Source organism: Paramisgurnus dabryanus, chromosome 4 (assembly GCF_030506205.2).
Source record: "Paramisgurnus dabryanus chromosome 4, PD_genome_1.1, whole genome shotgun sequence".
NCBI lineage: Eukaryota > Metazoa > Chordata > Actinopteri > Cypriniformes > Cobitidae > Paramisgurnus > Paramisgurnus dabryanus.
In genome coordinates, this window is record NC_133340.1 from 46,002,044 (window position 1) to 46,022,438 (window position 20,395).

Sequence of the window (20,395 nt, forward strand, 5' to 3'; positions counted from 1 at the left end):
CAGTGCAAAAAAGCAATCATAACAAATGATATACTAATTATTTATATGGGCTGTACTAGCACTTTACAAGCAAAGCATGTTATCTGGACTCTGTAAAGACTCATTTATTTATTGCCCATTTGGGTGATTTATAGCAGTAAGAGTAGATGTTTTCTTTAAATTAAGAAAAGTTGTATTTGTTCCAATTAATATTATTATTAATAAAACAGAATTAATATTTTTTTTTAACTTATTGATTTCATGAAAACTTAGACCCATGGTTTCAAATGCGGGGCTCAACATAAAGGACTGCCTGGTGGCCCAGGTCAAGCGTGAAAAACGTTCTGGCCAGTAAAAAGTATTGTCACTTGCCGATTGGGCCAGTGCTTCACCCTTAGTCACTAAAAAATATTTTTATCGATGTATATTATTTAACATCTTGGAAGCAGACATTTACTTGAGTAAAACACAATGAAAGAAACAATGCAATATTGTGCACCGTTTGCAGTCAGTCTTCAGGTAAAGCAGAAAAGATTGAAAGCCATTTTTCATTGGAACGTGTCTGTCGTATATGTATACAATTATATTTGACTTTTGAATTATTTTTAAATTTGTGACACTGACATTTTTTAGAGGGACCAGTGAAAACCTGAACCACTGGCCCGACCAGGCCAGTATAAAACTTTTTTTACATTGAGCCCTGAAATGTACTGCGTAAAATCATATTCCAGGGTTAGGTATGAACAATGTGAAACATGAATGCTTTTACATTACAAATTACCCTGGGTTAAAAGCTCTGAGTGTAAGGAGTCGAGTATCATAATCAGATAAAGTGCCTGATGCTATTGATACACAACAATGCAAATCTGTATGACTGTGGAGTTTTCATATGTGGTCTAAGGAGTTGAGCTGGTCATTAAACACTACTCTCAAGGTCCTGGATGATGAATAAGGGTGTTGTGCTAAAATAGCTGAGGTGGCTGGAAAGATAAAGCCTTATATCACTGGATTGAGTGGGAGACACACACTCATATCAGTCTAAATAATTAGTATGATACATTTTTAAACTGCTAAAAAATTACGAATGCATCATGGACAAGTGTAAACCGAAATCAGTGTCTCTTTAGCACACAAAATATTTCAAATAGTGCCGCAGTGATGACACACTTTTGTAGGCCAACCGAAGGTAGCGGACTTTTGAATTATTGCAAAAATAAGCTCTGTATTCAACAAAAATTACAATGCTTTTGCGGGAAGAACCACATTAGTTGGAATTACAGTTGATGATGGCAACAGCATAAAAAGGTAAAACATGCAATGTATGTTGCTGCCATCACTGTTGGTAGAGAATTACAGACTTGTGATGGGGACATGTCATTCATAACACTTTTAAAGAGGGTACGTTTTTGTCACAACTACAGACACAGCAGTCCGCCTCTTAAATCCACATCAAATTGAATTTGATTAAAGTGGTTTAGATCAAGATTGAACAAATCATACCTTTCAATTTTCTCAAGCTCTCAGACTACATTAAATCTGAACAGATTTGAAATAGATTTGAAAAAATATAATATAATACACACTTATATGAAAAGCTATTCTTTGTCTTCAACTAAACGTTAAGACAAAGGAGAGAAACATAGGAGCGCGAGCAAAGCACAAAATGTTATTTTATTTACAAAGTTTGTTTTTGTTTTACAGAAAGTAAAAATGTAGCTACAACCTTGATTTGTGCCACAGACTGCCACACTAAAATTATGGCTCGCTTGTTACACATTTGCTATAGCATTCTTATTGGGAATTGGAAAACAAAAACTAAATGGGGAGGAAATGTCAAAAAAAGAAGAAAAAAATCATTTTAACAAAATATTAAAAGCACAGACCCAAAACTAAATACCAGTCCCCAAAGTCCCCACAGGTTTTGAAACACAAACGGGCAGGGGATTGACAGTAGACTTGTGGAATGCTGAGTAAGCCACCGATCCAGAAGGCTCTCATTCAGCTCGTAGGCTCCTTATGCACAGCTCCACCCGTCCAGTACAGTCTTGCCCCCACAGGGAGCTTAGCGCTTGGGTAGAAAAAGGGGGTGGAGGGGTAGCAAGGTTGATGGGATAGCCAAGTTGTTGAAAAGGAGAAGAAGGGAAGGGTTGGTAACGGAGTTGTTCATTGGCTCTTAATCATCCTCATCATCATCATCATCATCCTCATCTTCAGCTTCTCGTTTTCTCTTCTCACCTTTTCCTCCTTCCTCTTCTTCTAAGAGATAAATAGTGTTAGAACTGTAAACAATTACTTAAATGGGTCCATTTATGCCTTTTAACAAAGTTTTGATTTTGTTTTCATTCTTTTTAGTATGATGCATGCTAAAAATTGCTTAAATTCTGCATTATCAATTCAAACTCAAGTTAGATTATAAAAATTTTGAACAAGCACGATGGTGTGTGCCATTTTTTCTAGTGCCATTTTATGTGTCCTGTAAATCCCGAATCAATGCTGCCCTGCCTGCCTGGTAGAGTAATCATTTAAATCAAAAATCATTTGTACTGTGTATGTGCCAAATGCCACCATCTGCGCGTATCCATGGTTAAGTATGGTTTAAAAGCTGTGCGGCCATTTGCAGAAGCGAGGCGGATGAGGATAAAAGTATACCCAGCCCTTTAAGCAGCTCAACCAGTGGCCGGTTGCATAAAACTTTAAGACTAGTCTTAAAAGTTAGTCATGAATTTTTTTCTTCAAGACTGATCATAAATGTTTTAAGTTTGTTACATAGAAAGGTAGATCGGTCTAATTTAAATCCAACTAATAAGAGTGATTAGCCTTAACCAATTGCTAGTTAGTCAGAATCATTCTTAAGACGGAGTCTTAATGTCACTGCTATGTTTATGCAACCGGCCACAGGCCTCATCCACTTTTTGCGTATGACTTATATGGGAATTTAAATGAGGGATATTGTGACAGTTTCATTGTAGCTCTGTCAGTATTTTCTGTTAAAGGGGATTTACCATGAAAATCGGACTTTTTCCATGTTTAAGGGCTATAATTGGGTCCCCAGTACTTTTATCAACGTAGAAAATGTGATAAAGATTAACCCAGTAACTTAGTTTTGGTAAACCATTCTCCACAAGCATGTAAAAAAAATAGGCAATTGAAATTTGGCTCCTCTGGTGATGTCAGAAGGGGAAAATACCGCCCCTTAATCTGCACTATCCACCCATGCCACTGCTATTTAGTACAGAGATCAGCTCATTTGAATGTTAAAAGAAACACCCAAAATGGCACATTTATCTAGTGATACTTTTAACATGCTATAATAAATTATCTATATGATATTTTAAGCTAAAACTTCACATATGTACTTTGGGGACACCAGAGATTTATTTGACATCTTAAAAAGGTCATGTAAAATGTCCCCTTTAATAAGCATTTTCTGTTTAGTATCTCTCTTTGGGTGGTTATACTCAAAGAGCAACACTTCACACTAAATAAAGTTAAAAATGTATATGATCTCTTCAAGACAACAAAAACAATAGCCATAAAATCTGCATTTGCTTTATTTTAAATTACCTTCATCATCATCGTCGTCATCATCCTCATCTTCATCATCTACTTCTCCATCCTGACCAAAGTCTTCTTCCTAAAACAAACAAGCAAGCCCATGCAATTTACATTTATGCATTTTAGCAGACGATTTCATCCAAAGTGACTTACAATGCATAACAAAGTATACAGCAGAGGTGTAAGCAGTGGTTCCTAGACTTTATCAGCATGCCCCCCCTTGTGTATGGTGCATCCCTTCAGGGCTCCCCAGAAGAAAATGTATGACATAAAACAATCTAAAACTTTAAACTTTTAAAACTTTAATTAAACAAAACTTATTATGTTATACAATGCAGTGCTGTTTTAGTAGCTTTACTTTTCTGAGGTTTAATTACACAGAATTAATGATAAATTCATGTATTTAAAATAAAATGACAGAAAACTAGGGGAACCTGGCACATCTCACGGCCCCCAGTTTCAGAACCACCAATGCAAGGTATTGGAGTAAATGGACTTAAATACTGTACTCGACTATGTGTTTGGCTACTTTGTACTTTACCAGAGAATTAAACATAAGCAGCTTATACTTTCTACATAACTACATATTTAATTCAATACATGTACTCTTTAATCCACTACATTGTAACTGACACTTACCATTGTTCATTACATTATGCACGGCAAGTTGGCAACTTTATCTGCTGGGGCTTATTTCTTCAGTAAAAGAAGTGATATCGCCATCTGCAGGGCATTGATGTGATTTGTCTATATGCACCAAATGAGGCTACTCTCCACATGAACGTGAAGCAATAGCTTGCCCAATGGCAGGTGTTTCATATCAATTAACACATCAATCAAAAGCAGCAGAATCGTTAGCAACCTTCAAACATCGACTGAAGACACATTTACACCTGACCCTGCACTGCTAGTACTAACTATTTCTCCTTTTCCTGTGTTCTTTCATAAACTTTCCTTTATCAAAAAAATTATAAACCAATTTAAGTTTCAGAGCAGTTATGCACTGCTGTCCTTTTGTTTATGAGATTGCTTCCATTGTTTACCTCATTTGTAAGTCGCTTTTAGGGCTGGTCCGAAAACCTGTTTTTGAGTTTCAAAGCTTTGGTAGTAATCAACACCGAATATTTTAGGCTTCAGAGGGAGGGGGCTGAACAAATATTCTCTCTAATAAAGGCAGAAATCTCTGCAACTGTGTTGCATTTTTTATTATGTTGAGAACCATTCATCCTATTAACTTCACGCATGGCGGGTGTGTTGCTGTGGAGCCAAGGAAGTGCAGTGTCACATTTTGGTGAAATATGGACACTTGACACTTTTAATAAACTACAAAACCGTGCGAGCAGGAAGCGTGCATTCACCTCACACAATAAGGGCTTATATGCTCAGATAATGGACCCTGCATTATTGAAAAAACACAGGTCTGTTAAGAGCAATACTTTAAATAAGGTAGCCTCTCACTCCCAAATCAGAAACTAGCAGCACAGTAATTACTTACACCGTAAAGGGTAGGTTATTTAAATGAAAGAAAAATGAAAAATAAATGAACTAAGTTCAACAAACTGTAATAAATAAAGAACACTGTAGCATACTTTCAATATGAAGTTTATTTACTGACCATTGGGCCTATGTGGGACTTTGTGCCAGTTTAAAATTAAATAAAAATAATTTAATTTAATAATTCAAAAACGCTGTAAGATCCCTTTGTAAGCCACCTCATTCACAAAAGAGCATTATCAACATGTTTGTTTTTCTGCTCATATTAAAAGATAACTAGTGAGTGGATAGTTTTAAGGGCGGTATGAGTCTCGGTTAATAACTTTTTTGTACATAACTCCCATCTCTTTCTGGCGAATTACGCATAACAACGCGACTATGACACTTATGTGCCCCATTCATGTTTTGCTTGTGCTAGAGTATATGAAGGACTATTGGCATGGAGTAAATGTTCACGTTGATGGTAGATCTTTCCTACTGACCAAAGACATTCTGTCTTAAATTTGCCTTGAATGTAATATCTTGGAGAGGAGGTGTATCTTAAAACTGACTTCGCACCACTGATCTACTGGCTGTCCTTCAACGTGATGCCCGGCTGATGCGCGACCAACGACCACCGGCTGAACAAGTTTAATCTGCTTACCCACTTCCTATCCCTACCGTGTCATATATATATATATATATATATTAATTTCTCCCAAGGGTTTTTGTCCTTCTAGGAGTTTTTCCCGCCGGGTTTTCTTCTAGGGGGTTTTTTCGTCCCAGGGAGAGTCAGCCAACTTTGGCTTAACTTAGCACTGTACTGTATACGTTACATTATTAATACGCTCGCTTGTACGGTTTACTCTTAGCCGCTATATTCTACTTCTTATACCATCTATTGATTTTCTGTGTTCTCCTCTACATCTACTCATGTAAAGCTGCTTTGCAACAATTGACAATTTGTCAACAAAGTTGATTGGTTGCTCCCACTTGTGTACTGTTCAATGGCATTTTCAAACCCGATTGACAATTGGATAAAAAAGCATTTGAAAAAAAAAAGACAATGAAAAGCAATTGGCAAATAGAGAGAGAAATGCAATGGGCAAATGCTTTTAAAAAACTCAATTTAAAATAGCCATTTAAATTATTTAATGTACTATTTAATTGTTTTATTTATCTAGGTTTTAAATCATATATTAAAGAGTTTTAAATGGTCTATTTATTTTCAATAAAAAATGATTTTCATATTCACAGTTTTATTAATTTATTTAACTACATTTTAAAGCATGAATTTAAGAGACACTTTTAAAAATGTCTATTAATTTGTCCATTTAAAATTGTTTGATTTATTTACTTTTTATGTTATTAAATTGAATTAATGAATTATTAAATTACTAAATTGATTTCTCATTTGATTTTAAACTTGCACAAAAAGTCCTTCAAACAGGCCAGCCGATATATGTTTGGTGACATTTTTCGTCAGTAGAACAATAAGATATTTTGCAGAAACCCCAGTGTTCTGTCACATAATGCAAGTGAACGGATCTGCTCTGAGAGCTCAAAAGCAGAGACATCAATACAAAAGTAGCAAGAAATGTAACATTAACAGTAATGCAGAACATCTGCCAAGCCTCTAGCCCAGGGGTGGGCAATTCTGGTCCTGGAGGTCCACAGTCCTGCAGAGTTTAGCTCCAACCCCAATCAAGCACACCTAAACTTAATTTGCAGGGGATACTGAAATCTTTTATTAGATTTTTCAGGTATGCTTGATTATGGTTGGAGCTAAATTCTGCAGGACAATGGCCCTACAGGACCAGAATTGCCCACCCCTGCTCTAGCCAAACATGAGCAGTTGTCTTTCAGCACCACGCCGCCACCTATAGAGCGGGAGGGTAGAGAGCACTTCCTGCTTGGCAGTCTTTGCATTAATGCTAATAATGTGGAGAAAAAAATAATAATATTCAAATAATCTAATATTTTGGCCCAGCCCTACTCGCTTTGGATAAAAACGTCTGCAAAATGAATAAATGTAATGTAATGGACAGGCGCTGCCTAGGAGTGTGTAATATTGGCAAAAAGTTCAAAGTGGATAATAGCAGTGATTTTGCCGATAACAGACAATATTTTACAAGCTTAAAAATTGTTTTTGTGAAAGTCTTATTGTTCTAGCTCCCTCTCATGTTATTACAGAGTAATTTTGCATTAAAGTAACTGTTTTTTCCTCAAGTATGGTTTTCAGCTACTCTTTACACCTCTGGTATAATTTTTTTTAACATTTCAAACTCATGACCTTTTGCTCTGCAAACACAATGTTGCGTTACTGAGCTATTCATAAGCACACACAAGTTTATGTTGTAGGTTCCTTTAGTCAGAAGAGAATCAACAGTTACCTCATCTTCTCCACTGGCATCCTCCTCATCCTCTTCACCTTCAACTTCATCATCATCATCATCCTCATCTTCATCAAACTCCTCCTCTTCTCCATCCTCGTCCTCCTCTTCTTCTCCTTCTGCATCGAAAGTGATACAGATGAACATAAATACCCTCAAACAGAGTAACAACATTGTTTAAACGCTGAAGTTTAAAGCATCCTTACCCTCATCATCATCATCATCATCATCGACTCCATCTCCGTCAGCTTCTCCATCAGAATCTGATGCCTCTTGGTCATCCATGTCATAGCCATCAAGATATGTGAGCTGTGGAAGGAGCTTGAACACACTTTCCCTGTAGTCATTCAAGTTTGTGACTTCACAATTGAAAAGATCGAGACTCTTCAAATGGTCAAGCTTTTTCTGCCAAAGAGAACAAGCAAACCATTTTTGTTACTGATAAGTGCAGCAGCTATATTAATTGCTGTAATGGTAGCGTGTAAAAACTGCATTGTATGTGGTGGTCAAAGTGAGAAATGTGTACAAACCAAGGGTTCCAATGTGCTGATGTCTTTCAGTTTGTTTCCACTAAGGTTTAGATGTGTGAGATTGGGGAGTTTTTCAGCTAAAACATCAAGGCCACCTGAGATTCTGTTATCACTGAGTTCCAACTAAAAGAGTTCAAACAGAAGTCATATTAGAATCCAAAACTGTGTTGTTTGACACTACACACATGCTTAACAGAGACAAGCAAATAGATCAATTTAAATGCGTAGTGTACATGTAAATGTGATTACCTTTTTAAGCTTTCCAAGTTTTGGAAGGTTGGAAACTGAGAGTAGGCCAACATTTATCAAACTTAAAAATTCAAGATTTACAAAATCTGCTGTAAGGCCTTCAATTTTCCCTTCATTTGATCTGCAGTTGTCAAGAACAAGTTCTCGTACCTAAAAAGAACAATAGAGGGAAAATATTACAAAAATAAAACAAACTAAAGGAAGTGCAAGTCTAGTATATTGTGTTTACAGGCAAAGATGGTCACATTGGCCAACATTGACATTAAACAAAATGTAGCTGGGTTAAAAAGTTGCCCAACTAGAAAAGAAAAACTAATACACTTTTACAGATTGGTGAGGAATTTGGCCCATTTGATGTGCCATATTTTGTTTATACAATAGTCTCGAAAGAAACATTAAAACCACCGAATAGTTATTGTAGTCTGTTGCTGTTGTTGTTTTACCCTATGGCTAAGACTGTGGCATTGAGTCACCAATGAGAAAAGAGCAGATTGCAAGCCGCCGGGCAGGCAACATGGACATATCATAAAGACGCCACCATCGTGATTTTATTTGTTACACTGCAAATTGGTGGTATTTTATAGCTTATGTAAGATGGAAGCTACATGTCGATGGCGTATTCCTACGGCGAAAGACGAAGATAGAGCGGAAATCAGAGAGACAAAAATGGAGAGTTTCTTTCTTGACAACATGGCGCCTCCTCAGACAGACCTTGCTCACGTTTCTCTATAAATTAAACCAAACCTCAAACACTTTGTTTGCAAACGTGACCCTTCGCCGTTATTTAGCCAACATTTTGATGTTTTACGCGATGTTCAATTTATGTACAAGTGTTCTTGAACGTTTAGACGTTGTGACCGATCAAACTAGCACGTGTGGCTTCTTTTTACTCAACCCGTTTGTACAGCCGTTGCGCACATTGTTCTACAATAGACATGCATTACATTTTAAATGTACATTTGAAAAATCATTCGAACGAATATATAAATACGTCGACTATCGAGCAATAGTTGGGTCAGTATTGGCGCGTGGGGTGTAATGGTGAGTAATGGCGGGAACCAGCGTCTTACACGAGAGTAGCAATATAGCGAATAAAACACAATCTTATTAATAGCGTGTTGGACATCACACGTTTTATCGTCGGCTATTACACACCTCATCGCAGTTTAAGTAACACTTAAGTAGTTTTATTCTTTTCATACATAAACCAAAACGTCTGTCACTATAAAGAACACATTCATAATGCGACTGTTTGTCCATCGAACGCTACCTTACTTTTTATGAGCTACTCCTCTTTTAACATTACTCTTTAAACAACGTAGTGTCCTGAAGAAAACATGAAACGTTATTGAAAGGCGACGGTTTAAACGTTTGACACTGTTTCAGAAAATTTTACTGTTTGTCCGTCTTCAAAATATTTCAGGTTTATTTAGCTTTTAAGTGCTTTGTAATAAAAGGGCGCCTCATGTTAGCAACAAAAATGGCCACCACTGTGAAATAAACCTTCCCATCCATATCCAACCACACCGACGTTAAAAGAGCAAATATTCAGTATTTGTGATCGTACCAGATCATGAATACACACAAGCAACACGAGGATCATAAAATGCTGCAATAACGTATTCAGCCCTCCAAAATAACTACATAGTCTGGATCATTTCGTATCAAAACAAGATGAATGGACATTAACGATGTAAATATACATGCAGCACTTTCTCCTCTAACTCTATGCTAGGGGCATTACACCCATGTGCTTACCGTTAAACTACACACAGGTCAGTGGAAGTAGAAAGTAGCACAGCTAGCATGGCTGGGCACAAAACTAAAGGTTTGCTTCAAAATTACTCACATCAGACGGTGTCCTGTTCCTCAGCTCCAAGTGAATCCTCTTTTTCATGTCCATATCGCCCTCAAAAGTTGGACTATTTCCTCTTGGGTTTTGGGGGGATTTCTGTTCAGCCCAAAAGGTAAAAAGATGCCTTAATGGAGGGAGAATATGGGACTGTATAATGATCTGAGCCCAGCACCAAGTTACTCTGGGAGAGCAGAAACCATGGGGGGAAACGGCACTGAAACAAATATATACTCAATAGCGCCATCTCTGGCCAACCACGTCCACTGCAGTCTCACAAACAAACGTCATGAAACAGTGCTGCATTACAGTATGTAAAAAGTTGACGCTAGTATTTTTATATGAAAATGTAAAAATGTAATTTGTAATCGTACATATACCATACATGCGTTAATTTTGATGCAGTTTATTGCGGTGTCAGTCAGAGTTTTAATTTTAAGTTTGCTTTTTTTGGCATGACAAAAACTGTACATTTTTACATTCGCCAAAGCATTTGCAGCCGGACTGCGTACAAGTCGTTCAAATAGAAATAAAAAAATGAGGTGCATTTAGTGCAAAATTAAATGTGAAAGTAAGATATAGATGTAAAAACAAATTAGGTGACAACACTTAACAGCATAGGTCATATTTTTTTACTAAAGTAATTAATGTATGTTTGTGTTGTATTATACTTTGTATGCTTTTTCCAAAACTGTGTCACTTTAGTGCTGAAATAAAATGCATTTTAACTGGTAGTTAAACATAAATGAATTTGCCTCTATTAGGTTTACATTTAATATGTGTCTGGGCAACGGACCACTTTATTGATTGCTCACAACTTTGACATTAAGCACAGCTTTAGTTGACAAGGTTTTACCATTAAATTACATTTCAAGTATTATTAAAAACATAATACACCAATCACTAATTAATTATTTACATACTGCCTAGTTTAATTTATCTGTTACTGCAGATTAACTTACTGTTAACAAACGTAAGAGTTTTGTAGCTTAAAACAATATGTTTAAAATCAGAAATATATATTTTTTTTATATTATTTACTACTGCACATATTAAAGTAATTATACTAGTTTCTTTGTGTACATTTAGTAGACTATTGTTGATATATAGCCTGTAAAATTACATGTTAAATTGTTTGCTGTTCAGCATGTACCAGGAGAGGGAATCATTTTGTTTTTCAATCAATTGCATTTTATATTTCTTTCATACTATCAAAACTTAGTGAAGTACAGGAGCGGGATGGAATTGAGTGAAACATCAAGAGATTTGCAGTTCTGAATTGCAATTCTATTTGTCACAATTATACAAATGTTTATAATCGTGACCAGTGAAACACTTTGATGTTTTTAATGTTTCATTTATAAACATCACACCATATGTTTACATGGACAAACTTTATTGACAAAGAAGTGGTCAAAGCTCACCTACACTAGACAGACACTTAATATGATAGCTGCTAAATACCAAAAAGGTGTACAGCTTTAGATAATAAAACAGAATTGACTGTGAGAACTCTGGCCCAGTTTCAACAATAACTGTGTGCAAACAGTAGTGAGAGATTTGTGATTTTATGCCATCTTGTTGGCATAATTAAGTCCAGTAATTGCTCTTATGCATAATGAAGAATATAAAGATGTTTCGCACAAGTAATGAATAATTGACAACAGGGTGTTGAATTATTCGAAAATAATGCACATAACGCAGAACTCTTTTCTGTAAGGATTTTTAAGACATTTGACAGGTTAGGTGTGCGTTTATTGAAAAATAATACATAGTCGTGGAACATTTATTTACAAATCACAATAAAGCATTCAAACGCCCGTGGTATGACCAAGTGTATACCATAGTATGAATACTACAATGCTTATTTCATGAAATTCTATTCCGGCTTAATAACAACCCACTTATCAATGCAAAATTACATACAGTTCAGACAACTTATCATTTTGAAAATGGCTTTAGGTTTCCTTAGGAAATGGGTGGTCCTTTTCATATCATTTTTTGTCAGTGTCATTTTATTTAGTTTTACTTAATTAAATTATTTAATTGTGTTGATGAAGGCAACCACATTATATCAATGGCTAAATGAACATCGAATGTAAATAAAACAATGTAAAAGAAAAACATAAGCTTTTACAGGGTGTAATGAATGAATAAATAAGATTTTATTGTACTTGTTTCTGTTTTATGTACAATATTACATTTAAATATTCACCATGTTTTTATTTATAAATATTAATATTTTATGTATAACTTAATCAGCTATTCAGAGTGAGGTGATAGTATCTTTGGTGGGACTGCAAACATCAATGTGTTTTGGAAAGATTGTAAACACACCCAGAAAAGGAACAGCAGAGATAAAATGGTTATGTATGTCTAGCAAAAGAAGACAGGCCTCCTACTGCCCTTTTGAGTATTCAAATTACATGAAAATACAGAAGAGTCTTTCATGTCAGATTCTGCATGTCTATTTTTTTAAAATATTACTTAATATAATTTTAAAAAATGATACAGTTTATTATGGAAGGGATATTTGCTGCCCCTTGCTCATGTATTAAAATCTAGACTGTGTTGTTTTTAATTAGTGGTATACATACGCAATATGTTTTTTATTTCCTTCAGTTTGTTTTGTATTTAAAGCATTTTCAAAAAATTTGCTCGTTCATGTAGAAATAAAAAAAAAACATTGTGCACCATAACATTCTGAGACTATGACATACTTGATTTATGCCCCATAATGTTTGGGCACCACATCCTTTGCATTCAATGACTTCTTAAGGGCTGTGACTCATGTTTGTGACAGACTCATGCATGTTTATTGATGATGCAATTACTTATGCATGAGTTAAAAATAATAATAATTTACATGTGTACAGAAGCATCTTGTCCACTTGTGATTTATCTTAAGGAGTTTTTTCTAAAACTTCAAAATTCATTTTTTGTCTTAGCTACAGTAAATAATTACAGTAACCCCATTTATATCAGATGGTCATTTTAATTAATCAGGCTATATGTAAAATTATAACATATATTTTTACTACGTGTCTACAGCCATTGGCCCTTTAGGACAGCCAAGATGATCTCTTGTGATAGCAGAAAAACATACATTCAACATATCTAAACAGTACTGCCATCAGGGCTAGAAGCCAGTGGTATGACCTCCTTTTTTACTTTCTTCTATGAGTATTGTGCCAAGTCCTCCACCTCTGCAAATAAGATAAGAGCACAACTGCACAAACTCTCCCAGCAGTGTGGTAATGTTTAACCAGATAATTATTCTCTCAGGGGCAAGAAAAGTAAATGGGCGCAATTTCTTTGCTCTGTTTTAATTCTCAATATTCTTGTGATAGTGCAACAAAATGGAAGAGACATTGGATAGAGAGATCCCTCCAACCGAAATAAAACTTTCTAATGAAGGTATGACTTTTAAATCAATCCGAAACTAAATAAAAACATTAACCTTGTAAAGGACTGCTTGATGGCTTAATGGCTTAACTTTTTTGTTCCATTGGTGACGCTCAAAGTCTGTTTTCAAAAGTTAAAATGACCTGAATTTTATTCAAGATTTGAAGTTATGAATGAAAGCATTCTTTTTATTTTGTGGATAATTTGTTATACCCTGCTTATTTGTAGTATATTAAACCATATACTGATATCTCAAATGTCAATATATTTGGTGGTTCAAATACCTATGCAAAGTCTCTGTTTAAGTTTTAAAGCATTTTTTAAAATATACATTTTCCATAATTAAGTGCACATTTTTGAATTGTCACGTACATAACAGATGGATGTGACTTTCATAACACTGTTTCTTCCTCATAATTACGCATACAAAAATTAAAAAAATAATAATGTTTTTTGAAGAGCCATCACTTCTCCATTTGTTGGTTATTACTGCTTAGTTTAGTCTTTAGTGTCCTTTAGATGTCTGTACTCTATTGTCAGGTTTTTAAGAAAATATAAACAGAAGGTTCAATATATTGGTAATGAATGCATTCTCTGAGAATTTATATTTCAAGTTTTGACTGCAAATGTCACATCCACAATTGCTCATATATTTTTGGGAAAGAATTTGTAGCAGTGCTGTTGTTAACTCTGGCTTGGACCATCAAGTTGTGTTGAGTATGTTTGATACTGGCTGTAAAAATGTTAATTTGAAGATAACTTGCATGTTCTATAGCAAATGTTAGGAAAACTGCAAAACCTGCTGAATTATGACAGGAGGCATACAACAAAGGACTGAGTGATTTTTGTTGATGATAGGTGGCATTCGACTAAGGCTGAGAGACAGAGACCTGCTAAAGAAACGAAAGGCTGAGGCAGAAGAAAAGGCAACAAACCAGTGGGTTTATGGGTAAAGATCATGTTGATATGGTGGGGAGGAGAGTTTTAAATAAACCGCTGGGATAGGCTGATGAGCAGTGATATTGTTTTCTATTTATATTACATTACGGTATTTACAGATGTACAAAATATAAGACACTATGTTAAAACCTTTAAAAAGAACAGCATTTTTTTTAAATGATCTAATTCTGAATGTACAGTAATATTCTCCTAACAATGGCCATAGGGAACAAAGCATCAAAAGAGCCAAAAAGAGGTTCAGTGGTACCCCAGGAAGGAAAGGTCGTCCAAGAAAACAGCACCCTGTAGTTGTACCAGAAGATATCTCTGTGGGTCAGGAAATAGGTCCTACCTCCGTCGCACTTCCCATTCCACTACCTGCATTATCCACAGAAGTCGAGACAGCAGCTTTACAACCAGCTGAACCACAACCAGTGCCCGTGTCTGTGGAAACAATACAGGAAAAACCTCTCGAGACATTTCTCATTGAGGATTTGGGACCTGATGAGGAGGAAGACATGCCTCCAAAAAGGCTTATAATTGATACAGGTATTAGCAGAAAGTGCTCAATACAGTTCTTAAGTATAACAGCATTAGTCTGCCTTTAAGATCAGATAAGTCATTGTAACACAAGAAAATTTAACATGTGTGTATAGAAAATACTGCTATTTTGTTAGACCAAATGAATTAGTGTATATTTGTTTTTAGGTGACGATGAACAGCGGTGGGCTGATGCGCCTGAACAGAGTCAAGCCTCAGTGTCAGCATTTCCTCCAGCTACTGTTCCTTCCTATCCAGAAAGCTTACCTGAGAATATACCTGAGCCCCTTATTTGAGTACCTGTCGTGCGTAATACAAAGCAAACATGTTTGCCAAATAATTTTATTGGAATCCTACAACAAGAACAAATGTATATTTATTCAAATTATTCATGTGTTTTTGTGTTTATATATGCTACACATCAGTACTCTGTGAATAAGTTTAAAGTTTACTAAAGTTTAAGTAATTTTACTAAAACTTAAATCACAAGTTAAGAAGTCACAAATTATTTGTACAACTGACTTTAAACAAATTTTATATTTTTTCTTTGTTTATATTTCATATTTTGTTTACTTTCCTTACATTCACATTCAAATATATGGGTCAATGTTTTATTTAGGTGGTGGTGATAGCGCAGTGGATAAGACACTTGCATTTGGTGTGGGAGACCCGGGTTCGAATCCACTGTGATACACCATTGTGTCCCTGAGCAAGACACTTAACCCCTAGTTGGTCCAGAGGCGTGCGACCTCTGACATATATAGCAATTGTAAGTCGCTTTGGATAAAAGCGTCTGCTAAATGAATGAGTAAGTAAAGTATTTGTGACATAGAGTAACTATAAAGAAACAGATTATCAAATTTCATCTTTTGTTTATTTTCCTTACATTCAAATATATGGGCAACGTTTTATCTGTGACAGAGTAACTATAAAGAAACAATATCAGTACACTGATAAATAAACATTTTAGTATTAATTTGACTTTGGAACTCCAGTACTCCTATCATGAGCAAAAATGGTTTGGGATGGTCAGACTGTCAGTTCTGCACAGGCCTGACTCTCACAACTTCAGCAAAGCCATCGCCAAACCAGCAGGTGATGTCAGCTGTATCCAGAGTGAAGAAGAACAAGCGGTCTTGACAACGTTTACGGCGATATACTGATCTGGGGTCAGCTGAGAGTATGCCGTGAATGGCCGCCACGGCTTCATCAGGCCCCTTCAAGAACTGGAACTTTGGCCTTTTGCTTTCTGTTAAATCAAAACTGAGAGTTACAAATATGACCACCGGCTAAACTAGAAAAAAGCATCAGTATATCTACTGATATTTCAAATAAAAGCAGTTGCAACATTACGCTTAAAATAACTAAAAAACAGCAGATCAAATTCAGGCTGAGAATATATATAAATATAATGTTTTTATAATGTTAAAAATATCAAAATAAATTGTGACTGCAGTACCTGTACTGTCACAGGGAACAAACTCTTTGAGCTCCTTCTCTGCATGTACAGTAAAGCGGACATCAAGGTTACTGACAGGGGGCGCCCTGACCCAAGCAGCAATACTGCTGTGTAACTCTTGTCCAAAGTTTAGCCTGGATGAACTGATAGGGGTTGTTCCTGTTAAACTGCTCCCAAGAGCATCCTTCTTTTTGTCCTCAGCTGCGTTTTCAGTGAACTGCTCTTGTTTGAGGTAGTCTTTCACTTCTGCTAGCATATCACTGACGTCTCTGGATTTAGAGATTTTTGTCCAGGACAAATCTGAATTACTGGCAGGACATGAGATGCTTGTTTCTGGGCAAAGCTCTGAAGAATGTTCAAAAGATGCCTGTAAGATGTCTGGTTCTTCATCTAGCTCCATGTCTTGAGGCACTTGAGGGTCTGTAAATGATGAAGTTTGTCTATGTTCGCTACTGGTGTTGTCAGTCCTTGTTGTTGGAGAATCATAGTCTGGAATATATGGTTTGATGTCTAGGACAGGTGTTCCAGAGATAATATCAACTCCTGACAGGTAAATTGTATCCCCTTGAAAATCAAATGACAAAAGTTTATGTCTAATATGGTAATAAGTCCTATAATAAATTATATTTATTCAATTATATTTATATTAAATTCAGATCATGTACTTTTAGTCAGTGATGTTTGTTTATGAGAAAGCTTGTTTCTGATTATATAAAAGACACAAAATGTAATTACTTTCCTGAATGTGTTTGTTTGCACCGTATAACATGTCTGACTCTGATGCATATGAAAACAAATTAAGTCCAAATTAAGTACAAATTAAAACAAATTAAGAGCTACTGGGCCGTAGGAGAACTAGAAGAACTTTTAGGGGCAGTTTCCCATACAGGGTTTAGTTATACTAAAAACACCAGCATTTTTCAATATTTTGCTATGTTCATACATCAATTTAGACAAATTAATACATACCTATATTTTTCAATGCATGTATAATCTTTGTACAGCGCGTTGTGATTGTGTTAGCATTTAGCCTAGCCCCATTCACTCCTTGGGATCCATACAGGGATGAATTTAGAAAGCCAACAAACACTTCCATGTTTTCCCTATTTGAAGTCTGTTACATGAGTAGTTTCACGAGTAAGTATGGTGGCACAAAATAAAATGTGGCGATTTTTAAGCAGATAAAAAATGAGAACTATATTGTTGGAAGAGGACTTAATTTGCAGCATTTCGACCTCAGCGCGCAGTAACATCATCACTCCTGACTCCTCCGACTCTTGCTCAAACTTCCAGCAATATTACTGTGCCCAAGGTCGAAGTGCTGCAAACTAAGAGCTCTTCTGCCATACAATATAGTTCTCATTTTTTATCCGTTTAAAAAAATTGCCACTTTTTATTTTATGCCACCATACTTACTCATGTAACTACTCATATAACAGTCTTTAAATAGGGAAAACATGAAAGTGTTTGGTGCTTTCTAAGTTAATCCCTGTTTGGATCCTAAGGAATAAACGGGGCTGGCTAAATGCTAACACATTCACGACGAGGCGCTGTACAAAGATTAAGTGCACTCATAGAGAAATGATAGGTATGTATTCATTTGTCTAAGTTAAGGTAAGAACATAGTAAAATATTGAAAAACGGTGGTGTTTTCCTTTAAGACATTTAAGTAGTTTTTACAAACATACCTTACAAAAAACATTGTAAGGTATGTTTGTAAAATATTAAGACCATTCTGGTGGATTACAAGTTCATGGGTCGGTTTACTGGACAGGGTTTAAGTCTAGTCCAAGACTAATATGCATGTTTGAAAAGTCTAACAGAAAACAGTTTGCACTGACATATTTTGATTTTTGTAAGGTATGTTTGTAAAAACTACTTACATGTACTAATATAACTAAGGCCTAGTCTAGAAAACCTGTCTAGGAATCATAAACCCCCGTCAGGGAAACCATGGGGCGGTTTCCCGGACAGGGATTAGTCTAGTCCTAGACTAAAATAAATGTAAGAGCTGTCCAACTGAAAACAACTTGCACTGACATATCTTAAAATACATGAGTGCCATTTGTTTTGCCTGAAAATGCACACAAGTAATGTTTTTAGTAAGGCACGTTTGTTAAAACTAGTTATATTTCCTAATTAAACTTAGGCCTAGGCCTGGTTTAAGGCAATCCCTGTCCGGGAAACCACCCCCATATGTTCTTAACACTATAGATAGATGTTGCTGTATTTTTTGTAGCAATAATGCAAAAACAAATAAGGCATGATAATCACAGTTTTGCCATAATCTATTTATCTGTTACCTGTGATTTTTTCCAGTTTAGCCAAAGTCAGTCCCAAAGCATTTGGCCTGTGGGGGCTACGGGTGGAGTACACCCCTACTTTCTCACCATTCAGGCGTGGTGGCTTGACTTTAGCTTTGTAGCTAAGTTGACCATTCATATGGAAGAGAAAAATTATCCTGCAATGTAACAGACAAAATAGGTCACTACATGTCCAACTGTCCATGAGGTGTTGCAATTTCTCAGATTTGTTTTCAAGCGGTACCAGGCAAACTTCAAATACTTAAAATCAATTGCTTTCCTACACTGTCAGGGTGCCAAGTCAGGCTATTTTTAAATATTATTATTATTTTTTTGTTCATCATATGTCAATTTTAAGGCATAATGATTGTATTGGTTAAAACAGAATATGTTTATGGTTTACTGCTGTACAGCGACATGAGAAGTGAAAAATGATAACAGAATTTAAATTTTTGTGCAAACTACCCCTTTAACCAGTCATGATTTTACTACACACCAGATATGGGAGTATTGTTCCAGCCCGACTAAAGAATGATCAGGGTTATTGAAGACTGATGATTCAATCTTCAGGCTGGCCCGGGAGGAACTGCATATGGTGGGTTGTCGTGGAGTGCCACTTTTGACAGCAAAACATGAATTCATATATCCAATCGGTACAGTTTGAATGTGCCCTGAAATAGTATTAAACATAGTAAAAAGCAGAATCCCAGCTGACATCTTTAACATCTCAAAATGATTCACATGACAAACATTACTACGGTAAATGAAAGTGTGTTGCTCTAAGATTAATTGATTTATCTACCTTGTAACAGATTCATCCTACTGGGGCTCTGAGATGGGGGTTTGCTCTGTAACTGTAGACCACGGTTTAAATTCACACAGTCTGTCAACATCGATTGAAGAGATGAAACCTGTTTCTTATGTGATCGTATGGATCCGTCTATCTGCTGTCTGTTTGATTAACACAAATGTAAAGAATTAAATAAATGGAGTAGTTTATCGTTTCAGGATAACATATGTTACTTATGTGCAAATCATACTAATTTTGGGACCTACCTGAGATTTTTAATCTCTCTTCTCATTACTGATACTTGTTGTGTAAGTTTTCTGACTTGTTCGGCACAACTGCATACTTGGGTCGACATTTTAGTGATTGCAAAACGCTACAACAAAAACGAATTCTTCAGATAATAATGTATTTTATTCTGTAATGGCAAAGTGTGTTTGTTCCTTCCGGTGCTCTGCCTCTGGAACACGTGTTCCGTCAGAAAAATGTTGGACGACCAAATACTCACGCAGGGTTTTTTTTTAATAAACATCATACTATCAAAGCTTTTACAAAATAATGCCTGCAACAAAATGTTGACTTTTACTTGGTGCATATGGGGAGCCGAGAGTGACGTAGAAAGGCATTTAAATCTAATAAAAAATTTAAATGCAGTTATTTTTGGCTACTGAACAAGGCATTTGAATTAACCAGCTCATTGCTGTCCTATCGGTTTTTTTGTTTTGTTTATTGTTATGTGCAGTTGTTATCATACATTTTATATTTTTTGAGTACAAATACGTACATTGCTGTACACTAACAACGGCTGTAAAATAAGGTTTCCTTTAAACTACACGCTAGATGGCAGTGTTCTTCTTCCTGTTTTATGCGGATCGTAGACTTTTAGTGCATTAGCGCCACCTATCCCTCTAATGTACCATTGACTGGATGG

At 35.8% G+C, this 20,395-nt stretch overlaps 3 protein-coding genes across 7 annotated transcripts; 1 reads left to right on the forward strand and 2 right to left on the reverse strand.

Annotated features, from left to right (window-relative positions):
- Nucleotides 1-1,631: 1,631 nt before the first annotated feature.
- anp32b (acidic (leucine-rich) nuclear phosphoprotein 32 family, member B) lies at nt 1,632-10,246 on the reverse strand. 4 transcript variants are annotated; one of them, XM_065254872.2, is made up of 7 exons: nt 10,029-10,246; nt 8,180-8,329; nt 7,931-8,053; nt 7,607-7,805; nt 7,401-7,519; nt 3,544-3,613; nt 1,632-2,235 (listed from the first exon to the last, which is right to left on the reverse strand). In XM_065254872.2, the coding sequence occupies exons 1-7, from the start codon at nt 10,080-10,082 to the stop codon at nt 2,153-2,155; spliced, it is 798 nt and encodes a 265-aa protein (XP_065110944.2). In that variant the 5' UTR covers nt 10,083-10,246; the 3' UTR covers nt 1,632-2,152. The 4 variants fall into 4 exon arrangements, with proteins under 4 accessions (XP_065110944.2, XP_065110942.2, XP_065110941.2 ...); XM_065254870.2 differs by lacking the exon at nt 10,029-10,246 and adding an exon at nt 9,335-9,454 and having other exon boundaries at nt 1,632-2,232; XM_065254869.2 differs by lacking the exon at nt 10,029-10,246 and adding an exon at nt 9,335-9,454.
- A 3,032-nt stretch (nt 10,247-13,278) lies between these two features.
- hemgn (hemogen) lies at nt 13,279-15,303 on the forward strand. Of its 2 annotated transcripts, none has more exons than XM_065254873.2 (4): nt 13,279-13,448; nt 14,295-14,385; nt 14,602-14,924; nt 15,084-15,303. In XM_065254873.2, the coding sequence occupies exons 1-4, from the start codon at nt 13,391-13,393 to the stop codon at nt 15,209-15,211; spliced, it is 600 nt and encodes a 199-aa protein (XP_065110945.2). In that variant the 5' UTR covers nt 13,279-13,390; the 3' UTR covers nt 15,212-15,303. The 2 variants fall into 2 exon arrangements, with proteins under 2 accessions (XP_065110945.2, XP_065110946.2); XM_065254874.2 differs by having other exon boundaries at nt 13,280-13,448; nt 14,295-14,373.
- Nucleotides 15,304-15,440: 137 nt separating this feature from the next.
- On the reverse strand, nt 15,441-20,053 carry trmo (tRNA methyltransferase O). The gene is made up of 6 exons (XM_065254860.2): nt 19,734-20,053; nt 19,480-19,628; nt 19,174-19,348; nt 18,678-18,835; nt 16,375-16,938; nt 15,441-16,164 (listed from the first exon to the last, which is right to left on the reverse strand). The coding sequence occupies exons 1-6, from the start codon at nt 19,820-19,822 to the stop codon at nt 15,953-15,955; spliced, it is 1,347 nt and encodes a 448-aa protein (XP_065110932.2). The 5' UTR covers nt 19,823-20,053; the 3' UTR covers nt 15,441-15,952.
- Between the last annotated feature and the right edge of the window lie 342 nt (nt 20,054-20,395).

Coding starts and splice junctions, on each gene's coding strand:
- anp32b (XM_065254869.2), bottom strand. CDS start 9,439: ATGGACAAACAGTCGCATTATGAATGTGTTCTTTATAGTGACAGACGT. Junction 7,806..7,930: donor TCAGCACATTGGAACCCTTG/GTTTGTACACAT, acceptor TCTCTTTGGCAG/AAAAAGCTTGACCATTTGAA. Junction 3,614..7,400: donor ATGCCAGTGGAGAAGATGAG/GTAACTGTTGAT, acceptor TGTTTGTTTTAG/GAAGAAGACTTTGGTCAGGA.
- hemgn (XM_065254873.2), top strand. CDS start 13,391: ATGGAAGAGACATTGGATAGAGAGATCCCTCCAACCGAAATAAAACTT. Junction 13,449..14,294: donor AATAAAACTTTCTAATGAAG/GTATGACTTTTA, acceptor TGTTGATGATAG/GTGGCATTCGACTAAGGCTG. Junction 14,386..14,601: donor ACAAACCAGTGGGTTTATGG/GTAAAGATCATG, acceptor CAATGGCCATAG/GGAACAAAGCATCAAAAGAG.
- trmo (XM_065254860.2), bottom strand. CDS start 19,822: ATGTCGACCCAAGTATGCAGTTGTGCCGAACAAGTCAGAAAACTTACA. Junction 19,629..19,733: donor AGAGAGATTAAAAATCTCAG/GTAGGTCCCAAA, acceptor TTAATCAAACAG/ACAGCAGATAGACGGATCCA. Junction 16,165..16,374: donor TGTTCCCTGTGACAGTACAG/GTACTGCAGTCA, acceptor TTGATTTAACAG/AAAGCAAAAGGCCAAAGTTC.